This window comes from Calonectris borealis, chromosome 12 (genome assembly GCF_964195595.1).
Source record: "Calonectris borealis chromosome 12, bCalBor7.hap1.2, whole genome shotgun sequence".
Lineage (NCBI taxonomy): Eukaryota > Metazoa > Chordata > Aves > Procellariiformes > Procellariidae > Calonectris > Calonectris borealis.
In genome coordinates this window covers 22,210,258-22,223,516 of record NC_134323.1, presented here as the reverse complement: position 1 = coordinate 22,223,516, position 13,259 = coordinate 22,210,258, and the positions used below count along the sequence as shown (strand labels likewise).

Sequence of the window (13,259 nt, the reverse complement as noted above, 5' to 3'; positions counted from 1 at the left end):
CGCACAGCAGCCCACGATCCGCACCAGCACACACGCTCTACAGACGCTGCAGCAGAGCAGGCAGGCGCAGGCAGCACAGGGCAGCTCCGTCCTGCACGTTTGCCCTAAAAAGACAGCACACTCATATTTCTACGTTTTTTTATTGACAGTTCTAGGGAGAACAGTTCATTTCTTCTTCTCCACATCCTGCTCTGCCGCTTCTTTGGCGCGTTTCGCACGAATCCCAAAGAGACGGGCGTTGGCCCGGGCCATGCGCAGGCTGGCAAAGGCCTTGAAGTTCTTCTCGTCTTCCGAGATAACACGGGCCTTCTCCCGTTTGAAAACCTAGCGGGAGAGAGCGCCAGACGGTCAGACTGCACATCAGAGGCTAGCAGAGAAGACTGCATCTAAGGCTTTACACAATTAATCTCGCTACACTTTTACCACTAGCTCCAGGATGCCATTAAGAATAGAGCCCTTATGCCATCTACAGGCCCTGCCCTTATCGTCACTCCCCCAGGCACCTCATTTCAACCGGTTCCTCATTCGCCAGCGCACGTCAGCACAAGGCCAGAACATCCCAGGGAAAAAACAAGCGCAACGTGAAATCTGAGTCAGGTTTGTGGCGCGCTATCAACAGCGCCCTTCAGAAGGAGCGAGGGTTTCGAGATAAATGGTGACCACGCAACCGGCCTGGGCTGTCATGCTGCCAGCACGCACCCCTCACCCAACTGGCAACCCTCAGTGCCCCAAATTTCACAGGGGGACGAGCGCCCTCGAAGGCACAAGTGGACAAACAGCCCTGGAGCCTGCCCGGAGGACACAGCGCTGAGCACAAACACGCGCTGGAGATGCTTCATGTGCGCTTTAAGCTGTGTCCTCACAGGAATCATGCAAGTTGGGGGGTTACTGCACAGGTCCCCCCCCAGAGAGCGCGTACGTAGCTGAGCTTCTCCTGCGTGTCATTTAGGGCAGAAGTGGAATACGTGTATGATTATTCCCAACCAACGCATCTTGACCTGAACCCCTGACACTGGTGTCTGGAGCTCTCCCCTGCACCCAGAAACACAGCTCATGATTTAAGGACTTCCTCAGTCGATAAAGTTTAGCGGAGCTCCAAGTAATTAGTTCTTTGCAGCGTGCTCTGCAACACTGAGGAACCGAACAGATCCTGGCAAAAGACAACGACAAGCTTGGCCTGTTCCTGTTTTTCTCTGACCCAGGATGGGAAGAGCCTGGAGACAGCAACCCTTAACTGCAGAACAGCGAGAAGAGACTCCTCGCCGTGAAGTTTAAGTCTCAATTATGTCGCACAGAGAACGTGATTTAGTTACACTTACATTCTTGATCGGCATAACCGGGCCAGTCAGCTGAGTCGCCATCTTGAGTTCCTCAGCCTGCATAACAAGAGGACAAAAAACATTATTTAACTTAAACACGCTGGTAACAATTCTGACTGGAGATTTAACACTGCCTGGTAACGAATTCAGCATTTCAGTCACGCAGCTACAGGAGTATTTGGCACAGATGTGCCGCATCAACAACCCGCGTTTTGCCTGGCCATCGATCAGCCCAGGCCTGGCCAGAGGAGCAGTGGCCTTTCGGGATTTCGGCCAGCTGGAAAAATGTTGACATCTACTGTGCCGTTTTTAGTTTGATACCCAGTGTATCCCTCAGCAATTCCCTCTAAGGCTAGTTCCAGCTTCTGTAAGAGTATAGCATTGCGCAAAAATGATTAAGTTTTACTTTAGATAGTTGATTTCAAATAAACAAACTTGAAACAGCATTCCAGACACAAGTATCCGTACCTACTGGTACAGAAGCTCGAGTCCCCTCCTGCCCTGTTCTGAAAAGCAGCCCGAGTACGGTGGGCTCCACTATGGTTAGGCAGCGCAGCGCCAACAGACTCTCCAGAAGATTGAGGGTAGCTTCAACACACCACCTCGTTTCATGCCTCGCACCACCCCACGGGAAGCATCTATTTACCACAGGCAGAGCCAAGGACAGACAAGGAAAGCCAACTCTACTCTGGATCTCAGTGAGATTTTAATGAAAAGCATTTTTGTATGTCAACAGCAACAACCTTCTCGAGACTGCCTGACGCATGGCTTTCACTGAACTACTCCACTGAAGAGTATGTCCTCGCCTTCCTCACCCTTTCCATGTAGCTGTCACCACAGCAGAACAGACCTCCAGACAGACTTTTCAGTCATTCTGGCAATTCAGCTTCGTAAACTAAAACTCAACTGGTTGCGCAATGATCAAAGCTCCAGCCAACAGGCCACCTGAGGAGTCCAGCCCCAAATCTGAGCTGCACCCCTTCAGCAGCACGGCAGTCCGTCCTAGGCCAAAAGTCTGTCCAAAGCATTACTGTCACCCCGGAGATCCCCGTGGAAATCGACCCCACCAGGCCTGGCCTTGCGCTGGGCTCAGTCATCCCGACACACGTGCACGGGAGCCACGCTGCCCCAGGAGAAGGGCTGCTCCCCCCGGGGGGTTTACGTTATGAAAAGCGTTCCAGAGCGCTGCCCGACGGCACAGCACGGCACCGGGGCGGACTGAGGACCCAACCTCTGAGAACGCTCCCAGACACAGACCCCGTGAGGTGTTTACAGCAGGCAAGGACTTACAGAGCTGTCTCCCTTCTTAGGCATGGCTGGCTTCCTTGGGAAGAGGATGAGCTTGGAGCGGTACTCCTTCAGCCTCTGCACGTTGGCTTGCAGTGACTCGGTAGACTTGTTGCGTCGCCTGGGATCCACAGAGATTCCAATAGTCCGGGCAAACTTTTTGTTAATGCCAGCGAGCTGAAGAGAGAGCGCAGCGTCAGCACCCGACGGCTCCCAACGCCACCGTGCCACGGCCGGGAGCTGCGCCGGTCACCAGCCAGACAAGGGTTCGAGCGCAGCCATCACGGGCTACAGAATCTGCAGAAAGGCTCGGCATCCGACCAAACGGCATCCTGGTGCCTGTATTTTAATGCTTAAAACATTACACAGGCCTCACAGTAATTTTTGCAGATGGATTTCTTCAGGAGAGCAAAGTACAACCCCTGAGTAATTATGGGGGCGACATTTAAACTCTGATACAGGCAAGACAAATCTATGAAGTCAGCATGCAGATAACTCTGGTTCACTGAATACTGGAAGCTCCATTAAAGAAGTATTTTTTGTAACTATCTTAAACAAGAAATAACTTCATTTTCTGTTTAAAGACAAACATCTGCGTACCATTTTGTATTCCACCATTATCCAAAAATTAAAGAAAAATAAAGTAATGAAGTATTTGGCATCCAGAAGAACAAGTTTACTGCTTCAATGCACTGATTTCACTGTTATAAATGTTTTAATTGGATACTAAACAACGCCCAAGAGGCGGCTGCGGATGCTGGCTGCCAGCAAGCACCAATGTTTATGCCTATTCATTGCATGGAAATACGTGGGTGGGGGTTTCTGCAGACCACCACAATTCAGCTTTTAAGAGCTCATCAGCTCGGCACACCTGCAAGGTCATAGAGAGCGGTTTCCTGAAGCAACGGAGGGCACTGAACACTTCCCACAGACTTTTAAGTGTTCCTACACCAACTCGTAGCTATTGCATGAGAAACAGCCGCAGCTACTCTGCGGGCCTCGGCGGAACAGTTCCCTCTCCTGGCACAACATCCCTTACTTCTGCTAGGGATAAGCTGAACGCAGTTTACTTGGTCCACAACATGCACAGGTTCACACTGGCTAAAGTTTTTAGGATTAGCAGAAACGTGTTTCATAAAAAAACCAAAAGAATTTAATGAAGAACCTATTAGTCTTTCTTTCTCCCCAAAAAATGTTTAGGAGGCTCAATTAAGGCACTACCAGAATCCAACTTTAATGGAATTTTGTTTAAGTGAGAGTCTGACCAGACAAACAGACATTTACTTTTCAAAGCAACCTTTCACTCTGACGTACACTACTGCGTCCCCACCCCACAGTTACAAAGAAAAGGCAAGACCAGTATTTTCTACGCTGGCCAGCAACACCAGCCGTCTCCCCTGGCTCAGCCAGCATCAGCAGATACCGACGCCTCAGCAAGTCTACAGGCAGAGGAACAGGGCAAGACAACCGAGCTCCGACTCAGAGTTAGTTTTACCGGGTTGGGATCAGTGCTCCGTACTTACTTTAAGCTCTTCTAGGCTGAAGCCTCTGCCAGCACGGACTTTTTTGTGGTATCTGATAGTAGGGCACCTCACTATAGGCCGGATGGGCCCAGCCACGGGACGGGGAGCGATGCGGCGAGCCTTTGCCTGGCGGGCCTTCCTCCTGGAACGTCGAAGGGGACAGCGATCAGGAACACCGCGTTTCTGCCAGATACGCCCCTCCTACGCTGCCAGCTGACCTCCCTTGCCGGGCAGCATCTGCCGCACGGGGATCTCTCAGAAACACACACAATGCTGGCCTAGCAGCCGAGACAGGCGGATGCCTGCTTCCACAGAACAGCCGCGGTCATCAGACAGACAAGGGTTCGAGGGAATCATCAACGTGGTACAGCGATTCCGGAGATTTCTCATCACTTGACCGCAGCTGGAAAGGCATGTGCTGGAGCCCGACCCCGACCAGAGACCCCACGCCAAACGAGCGCCCTGCCGCAACCTCAGAGCCTTTAACAAGTAAGGTTAGGGGAACAGCTTGAAAATAAAGACGCAGTACTTCAGCTTCCCCAGCAGCCCGATACCAGACGAGAGACAACTTCCCGCAGCTACACGAGCTAAAGCAGGCGGCAACAGCCCCGGCAGGAGCGGCCCCGGGGAAGCCGGGCCGCGGGCACTCACCTGCGGATCTTGCGGGCGGGCTGGTTGAACCATGTGGCCACTCGTCGCTGCCAGTCTTTGTGGAAGTGGGGCTTCAGGATCATGCCATTGCGGCTGGGCGCCATGGCTGCTGGGGCCTGCGGACACGGGCAGGGCTAAAGGCGGCCGCCGCGGTAGCGGCGCTGCGGGGCCTCCCCCAGCCACCCGGACGGCGGCCCTTCCCCGGCCCCCGTGCCACCCGGGGCAGACCCGGAACGCCCCCGAGCCCGCTACCCCCGGCCCGGCCCAGGCCCCAGCCCAGGCCGGGAGCCTGTCAGCGTCCCGCCCGGGCCCATCCCTCCGCGCAGCCCCCCGCCCCGAGCCTCCGAGCGGCCCCGGGGCTCAGCCCGGCCCGAGGCACAGTCCCCGGCGGGCGGATGGCGGCGGATGGGGCCCCCGGCCGCGGCAGCGCCCCGACTCACCTCCCGCCACGGCAAATGGCCGACCGGAAAAGGAAGCGGAGGCGCCGAGCACGCCGGAAGTGCGGCAGCGGCGGCCAATGGGCAGCGCCGCGGGAACGGCCGAACGAGGACGACGGCACCGGCTTCACCGCGCCCGTAGTAAAGATGGCGCCAGTTTAAAGGGCCCGCGCACACTGAGCGGGCAAGGCACCGGCAGGGAGGCGAGGGGCGGACGGTTCCCCGGCCCCGCGCCCAGGCGCGGCCCCGCTGTTGGGCACCCTCGCGGGGCCGGCGCGGCCAGGAGAAGCAGCTACGGCTCTGCAAGGTGCTGCTGCAGTGCCCTCTCCTGCGCCCTGCACCTCCAGCCCGGTGGGACGGGATGGACACAGCAGGGGTGACACTGTCCCCAGGTCCCCGAGGGCCCCTGCAGGAGCGAGGGACCCTGCTCCCCTCCACACCTGCGCCCCAGGGCAGGGCCCTGCTCCGCCATCCGCCCCAGCAGGGCTCTGCCACCTTCCCCAGTTCGGGGTGGGCAGCACCAGCATCCTCCCCGCGGCAGGAGAGGGGTCAGGGACCACCACCCACCTTGGCAGAGCCGGATCCCGCAGTGGCGTGAGCCGTGGCCTCGGCCTGGGAGCGACGGTGGCACGGCCATGCTGGCTGCACCCTGGAAGCCACCGAGGACCCTGCACTGTCCCACGAGCGTCCCAGCACAGCACCCCTACGGCCGTCACCCGCGGCTCCACAGAACTGAATCCTCCCGGCAAAGGGTTTATTCAGGCAGTCCAGAACACAGCTATGACTTTTTAAAAATAAGATCAGAGAACGCTTGAAATTTTATCTGCTGCTGGAAAAGTGAATTCAAAGAATGAACTTGTGAAGAAACAAACAGGTTTGGAAGAAAAAAAAAAATACAGGCATAGTACATCTCGAATTTAGAAAACCACTTCTCCCCCTAAAAGCAAGAGAAATCACCGCCACCACGGGGATGACACCAGTGACACCCCAGGGAGGGCTCGGGGCCCGTGCACGCAGGTGGCTCTGCCTCGCAGAACACCCTCCCCCCATCACGCGGGGAAAGAAGAGGCTCTCCGCTCCAGCCTGAAGAGGAGCCCGGGGACTGGGACTGAGGCCCGCGGGCTGGGAGTTGAAAGCGTCAGAGACTGGGCTTGGGCTGGGGTCTTCCAGGTCACAGACAATCCTCATGGCATAACGCAAGGCAATAACCCTTCCTAAAAGATCAACCCCGCCAGAGCACATCTGGCACCAACGATCATTTTAATGCTTTCCCTGAAGAATGGCAGACAACCATGCCATCACAGCTCGTTTTGCAAGAGCCGTGAGGATGGAGCCAGAGGAACTGCCAAGCTTTTTACTGAGGCTTCCCAACGGACACACCTGCTTTTGCTCGAGGTGCAGAGAGCACCTCTCCAGCTCTGAGCCAGCAGTGCTGCCGAACAGTCTTCCAACGTCTAACTCGGAGCCACTCTCTGCAACGCTAGTTTCTGACATCACACTGCGGGGTTATGTTGGGTTCTGCACACAGGTTTTCCTCAATCTCCGCTTGTGAGACACTTGCTATAAAAACTGAATATACGTTATTGGCAAGGGAGAAGAAAGCCCTTGTCCTGTACAACTCCATAGCTATAATAAAGTTTTGTATGTGCCAAAACACATATTCACGTCTTGACATATTCTACAAACACAGCAGATGTTATGGACAGTTTATTCTAGTGAAGTCTGTTTTTCAGTTTCTATTTTATGTTCAGCAGCAGAGATGATCAAAGGTTACAGCGGAGGCGCACAAGAACTACAGCCCCTCAGCCAGCTCATCCTGCAGGGGTTTCACTACACTGACCATCCTGGCACTGAGGGAACGGCCCCGCTCTCCGGCCACGTCACACACCATAGCGAGAGGTGGCTTACAAGGGCTCCACAGGATCTTTCACCCTCAAGAACATGTACACCACTCCCGCGTACAAGAAACCTTTCCAGCAGATTAGGCTTACCCAACTCCTAATCACTGCTATCCTGCTGAGAATCAATTTCAAAACCCTAAGGACTTCTTCTTCCTGCAAGGAAAAGCTCCTTAAAAGAGTCAACGTACCATCCCTTAATTTTTGGGATGGCAGCAGCACAGAGATTCCCTGCTCAGTATCTTTGATTCTGGACCTGAAAAGGGAAAGGGTCTGTGTCCAAAAGCAGCCTCTAGAGTCCTCCTGTTCCACGTCAGGAGTGGGCTTCATACTGGTCTCAGGCGTGGTTCTTCCTCCTCCTCATGGCTTGGTGGCTGCTGGGGCATTTCTTCATCTCTTGTGTCTTGCTTGTCTCTCTCCGCTTGAAGCCAGCTCTGAGGAGCTATCATTTTCTTTGGCCCATAGGGCGGAGGCCCAATCAAAGCTTCAATGTCATCGTAATTTATCACTTCTTTCTCCAGGAGGGCATTAGACAGCTAGAAAAAGTAAATAAGGCATAATGAGGCGCAGGGTTTGAAAACAGCCTCCCTGAACTGATCTGAACTCTCCCTGCCAGCTCAACTCAGATCTCAACATCTGGACACAGCACGTGCTGCAGCCCACGAGGAGCAGACCCCTGGCACCCACACCACAGACGGGGTGACCCGAAAGCCTGCTGGAGCCAGTACAAAGCTCTCCAGGCTGCCGGCACCTTTCACAAGAGCGTTTTTGGCCAGGAATATGTAGTGTGACTGGAGGCAATAAAGCAAGCTCTAGGGAATGATTCGGCGAGTCAGAACTCCAGGAACAATTAGAGAAGTGCCCTTCCTGCCACTGTCACTGCACCTGTGGCTCTGCCCCTCTAAGATGCCAAAGTAACAGCAAACGAGACCAGAGCCAGACCCACACCCCTCCCCTCTACGCACAGGGGTAACAAAGCGCTGTCTGTTCCTGCAGGCATAGGCTGAAGGTCATCAGAAGTTTCACTCCAGAACAGCTGAATTCTCCGGCCCCTCTGCCAGCAGAAGGACCACACTTGAGCAGCAGGTGGCCGTCAAACATGGAACGGCTCAATTCTGCTGACAAGATGCAACACACTGGCCTGGCGACTGAAACATTTATCCTGTAGATACTTTGGCTTAACTTAAAAGTTTTTCTGTGATGAGCCTCTAGCAAACATCTGACTGCTGTTAAATGAAAGCATCAGAACAGAGGAGGCCTGCAGAGAGGAGACCCCCGAACAACGCCTGCCTTCAGAGCACTCCCAGGGCACCGTCCCGGGGACAGGGCTGTGATACGGCCAACAGCAGGGTGTCCGAGCAAGCAAGCTCTGGTTACCTTACTATGCACAGGACGCCTGCAGTTGCGTAGCTGAAGGGGTGGTTGTTGTAGTTCAAAAAGAAGATTTAAGGAAAAGGATTGTTTATTTGCAAAACATGCAACACTAAGTTGACTCCTGGTCATTTTGGATGTTATGGACCGGACTTCTGAAGGAAAGGTCAAGTAGATACACAGGGTGCTGGAACACAAGCGTGGCTCAGCCCAGAGCAACGGGTACAGACAGAGAGGTGGGGACATGCCAGGGTGACTGGCTAGGGGACCGTCAGGACACAAAGAGGAGATGGCAAAGCTCTACCTTGCAAAAAAGACTCCTTGGTGTATTAGGTCTCAAGGAGCTTGCAGGTGAAAACGGCCCAGGGTCACCAGAAAGCATGAACCAGCACCAGTGAGCCAAGGTGACAGGTCCCATATTCCTTCAACAAAGCCAGAAACTGTCCTGTACATCTCCAGGACCTGGAAGGATGAGCTGTTCCTGCCTTTGCAGGCTTCAAAAAAAGTCACTGTCTGCTTTCCAGGAAATTACACTGTTAAGGGGCTAGCAGAGAAGTGCAGGTGAGGGACACAAATTCTAGCTCTGATCACTTCCACAGAGCACTCCTACTCCTCTACCCTGCAAATACCAGCTGGTGTCAGGAGGCAGGCTACTCACTGCTGGAAAAGGCAGACCTTCCTCCCTGTGCCTGCTCCTCATCTGGGGGATACGCCGTGAACAGTCACTTGTTCACAACACGAGCCCCAGCACTCCCTCTACAAGACTTTCTAAGACGACAGAGGCACCGCAACAGCCAAGCTACAGAGCACACAGAAAGTAGCAAGGCAAAAAAACACCAGTTAAAAAAACAACAAACCAAAACCAACAACAAAACCCCCACAACAACTCTGACTTACTGTTTGCAGCTTGTCCCGGTTCTCCAATAAGAGTTTTTCTGTGCGCCTGTAAGCCTGAGCCACCAGGACTTTTGCTTCCTAGAAGATAGTAACAAGAAGAGAGATTTGGAGCGCAGTTGACAACAAACACGACATGGATAAACAAAGAGATGGAATCTGCAAACTGAGCCAGGCAGAAAGTGGTTCCCATCAACAGAAAATACAGATAAATCGTTTGAAAAAAAGCCAAAGGAGTACTCATGATAAGGAACAGTAAACGCCTGCACGAGCACAACTCTTCAGTAGAGTCTCAGCTGATGGGAAATGCAGTCTAATTAAGGAGGCTGTCCAATAGCAAAAGATGCAGCTCAGCACAAATCCCAGCGGAGCACAACCATAGTGCTTCTGAACCAGAGTTTTTTGGTTTCCCACTATTTGACTTTTCAACTAAGGCAATGTTTTTTGCAGCAATGAAGCTCAATTTCCTGTCAAAACAGACCAACATCTTTCAGTCAGTCTGAACCAGCCTTTTGGTTATATAGCTTCTCTGATCTAGGAAGTGGAGACATTTAAATTGTGCAACTGAGACTTTAAGACACAGGTTTCTTGTAATCTAAGCATACACATGGGACTCCTAAGGGCCTGGAGAGACTTCACACAACAGAATCTTTCCCTAGCTGGGTACAAGCCCCCAGTCTCCCCAGATTATTCCTTCTTCCCCCGCAAAGCGTTTCTCCCTCTCTCCAAATGCCACATTTGAACCTCCTGTCTCCCAGAAGTTCACCAGGGTCTTGTCCACACTGGAACCAGCTTTCACAGTCAGTTGTGTGCACTGCAGCATATTTCACAGCCACTTGCTGCAGCTTCAGGCAGCACAGTGCTATCGGGCTGAACTCACAGCTATATGTGATTTTGCCTGTTCTTAATGCCTCACTGCCTAGTGCTAATACACTGTAATAGAACAGGTAAGTGCTCGTTATTGAAATTTACTACTTAATAGCTAACAGGAAAATGTAAATTTTTGGGGTGCAAGTTACTTGCATTTTTTTTACCGAACTGCAGAAAGTAAAGAACAAACAGGAACGTGTAATCAAGGGTGGCCTTACGTGGTCCATCATTTGCTGAAGTCCCTGGCTAAAAGGGCGCCGACCAACTCCAGCTGCACTCTCCAGGTCTGGGAAGGAGAGCTGCCCGATGCTGGGCACCATCCCGTACTGCTTCACCATGGCGTAGGCTATCTTGGTCACCTTCTTCAGGTCATCCTGTGCTCCTGGGCAGGAGAGAGATGCAATGCTTGCCAGCTCTGAGCTGAGTGCAAGAGGAGCACGTCCTGCACAAACACGCATTCCACTAGTTGAGAGACCAGAGGACCCACAGGAGCCCACAGAGGTGAACACTCCGCCTGCTGAAGGACCTTTCCAGACGCGCTGCAGGACCCATGCACGAGTGAATCTACCGGTAGCTAGCTCACGTGGAATGCTTACCTGCCACTGCCCGCTGTTATCCCATTTGGATATAACTAGTTGGAAACATGGCACAGAAAGCTTTAGGTCCGCCCATGAGCCAAGAGTCTCACCGGGTAATTGCATCTGTGGCCTTGGGCTTTGGGACAAGTCTAAGACAACACAGTGGCAACCAACAACGAGAGACCTCCACGCTCACAAATGCCAGCCCAAGATCAAAACATGCAATTGGGCATTTCTCCTTCCCAGGGTAGGAAACCTCTGTCTGTTGCTCAGATCACCCTTAGGCAGAGCAAGTGCAGAGGTTCAGGCTCTCTTAGCACAACCTCCACCTGCCTGTGCCAGGGTCTGGTCCTCACCTGTAGTGACTTTGTTAAAGGTGATGGCCTCGGACACTCTCCCGCCCAGCGCCATACACATCCTCTCCAGCAGCTGTTCCTTGGTGAAGAGGTACTGCTCTCTTGGAAGGATCTGAGCAAATCCGAGAGCTGCGTTTGTTCGAGGGGCTATGGAAACCTGTAACACAGAGCAGCTCCCTCAGCCCAGAGGACAAAAGAGCTCCCAACTACAGCAGCAGAGGGAGAAGAGGAAGAGGCCTGCATTCCCAGCGAAATTTGTTGAAAGCTATGGGGCAGACCGACCTACAGAGACACGGCCAAGGACTGCAGCATGTCACCATTCCTGTACTGAAGGCTCTGCCTTCACAGCTACAGGCATACACTTTCTGCCGCTTTCTGCTCAAGAAATGGAAAGGAAATTGCCCTCAACAGCAAGCCAGCGAAATCCTGAGATTTAGGAGTTGCTTTGGAGGGTATCAGCCAAACAGTTCACTTTACTGTGTCCCAGAATCACTGAGACTACCTGGAGAAAGATAGGATGTCTTCAGAAAAATGAGAGCCGTTTCTCCCACCCATTAAATGAGAGTAATTAACAACAGTTCAGTTATACAATAGGTCATTCAGAGTGAATTTGCTGCTGGTGGCAAGCCAAGGAGCTGTCGCCCTTGTCATTTCCACTCCCCACCTCCCCGCAGTGTCGAGGCTTTTCAAGGAGGAGATGCGCATGGGAGAGAACGCACCCCGGGTGCCAGAGAGGCCTTTCCCTACAGAGAAGGGCTTCAGGCAGACAGACTCCCAAGCAGGCCAAGCTGAAAAACACATCTCTTTCCATCAGTATCAGAGCAGTTCCTGCAACGGTAGCTTCGCTGGCTGCAACGTGCTGGCAAGCCATGGCAGGGAAAGAGATCACATATGCACGCATGCACACAGGGAGCAGTGCTTTGTGCCTGGAGGAAGTGCATGACCTGAGCGGCAGCATCAGGAGACTCAGTTGCTCCAAACAGCTTTACAGCTGGCCGTCAACTGCAAGGCTTCTCCTACAGCTGGTTAATCAGCTTTGCACCATCACTATCATTAATGGAGCCTCAAAAGGGATTTCTCCACGGCATATTTTAAGGACGTGGTGGACTTGGCAGTGTTAGGTTAACGGTTGGACTCAATGATCTTAAAGGCCCTTTCCAACCTAGATGATTCTATGATTCTGTATTTGCCACTTATTTTGCCGCAGTATTCACAGCTCCGAGCTCATGGAGGCCAGGGTAACGCAGCAGAATTCAACACAAGTACTACCAAACAATCAACGCATCTTGGACAGGGGAAGCCCAAAAGACTCTCTTCCCACCCAGTGACAGGCTTCATTACGCAGCAGCTGGTAGTGGAGTTACCTTCATCACAGCCTCGGTGTGCTCCAGCAGCCAGCCGACCAACGCGTGACCCGATTCATGAAACGCCACAACCTTCCTCTCTTCTGGTGACAAGATCTTACTTCTTTTGGCAGTGCCTAGAGGAACACAGACAAGGATTTGACAAGATAGCCAGCGATAGGTGTAACCAGCAGGGCATACTCTTGTACAGCTAAGTGCACAAGCTAACACAGCCCGTGGCTGAACAGCCAGCAAGCTCCATATTGCACCCCGTCTAGGGAGAGGCAGTAAAAAGCCCTTCGGTTACATGCTGTGGAAGGTGCTCTCTGTCCCTGCAGTAGAAAGCAATCCACGCTTGCACTGCTTGAAAACAGTCAGAAACTTCCCCCCCCCCGCCCCCTTACAACAGACTTAATCATTAGACAAATAATTTAACATTTTATTAGATCACAGCTCTAGAACGCAAAGCTCTGTTCTGTTCCCAGCTCTGCCAAAGGCACGTTACTCTGTATCTCTGCCCAGGGACAGATCTGCAACAAGTCAGTCTACCATTCGGAGAAAAAATGCAACAAACCAAAACCCAAAACAGAGACTATCAGAGAATATCATACTGATTTTGCTGTTCGGTCTTTCAGTCCCTTAGGCAGAACATGAGAGAAGCAAAATATTGCATTATATATAAGAGAGGTCCCAGTTGAGATTCTTGTGCATTAGGAGTGTTCAAATTGGCAA

General features: G+C 52.7%; 1 protein-coding gene and 1 non-coding gene across 9 annotated transcripts in view; both read right to left on the bottom strand.

Moving 5' to 3' along the window:
- Window positions 1-121: 121 nt before the first annotated feature.
- The window catches only part of LOC142087404 (large ribosomal subunit protein eL13), a 192,603-nt gene continuing 179,465 nt past the window's right edge, over window positions 122-13,259 (bottom strand). For 5 of the 8 annotated variants that reach the window (XM_075161632.1, XM_075161633.1, XM_075161637.1 and 2 more), the window contains 9 exons: window positions 12,549-12,664; window positions 11,185-11,341; window positions 10,469-10,632; window positions 9,384-9,461; window positions 4,781-4,896; window positions 4,130-4,271; window positions 2,610-2,783; window positions 1,320-1,376; window positions 122-324 (listed from right to left, as the gene is read on the bottom strand). In XM_075161632.1, the coding sequence (XP_075017733.1) occupies window positions 166-324; window positions 1,320-1,376; window positions 2,610-2,783; window positions 4,130-4,271; window positions 4,781-4,896; window positions 9,384-9,461; window positions 10,469-10,632; window positions 11,185-11,341; window positions 12,549-12,664 (1,163 nt within the window). In that variant the 3' untranslated portion in view covers window positions 122-165. Of the gene's footprint in view, window positions 325-1,319; window positions 1,377-2,609; window positions 2,784-4,129; window positions 4,272-4,780; window positions 4,897-5,220; window positions 5,250-6,909; window positions 7,652-9,383; window positions 9,462-10,468; window positions 10,633-11,184; window positions 11,342-12,548; window positions 12,665-13,259 lie in introns of those variants that run through there. The other 3 variants (XM_075161639.1, XM_075161640.1, XM_075161636.1) reach the window with 3 other exon arrangements.
- On the bottom strand, window positions 4,440-4,521 carry LOC142087466 (small nucleolar RNA MBII-202). Its single transcript, XR_012675456.1, has one exon. It is a non-coding gene; the product is annotated as a small nucleolar RNA MBII-202 (small nucleolar RNA).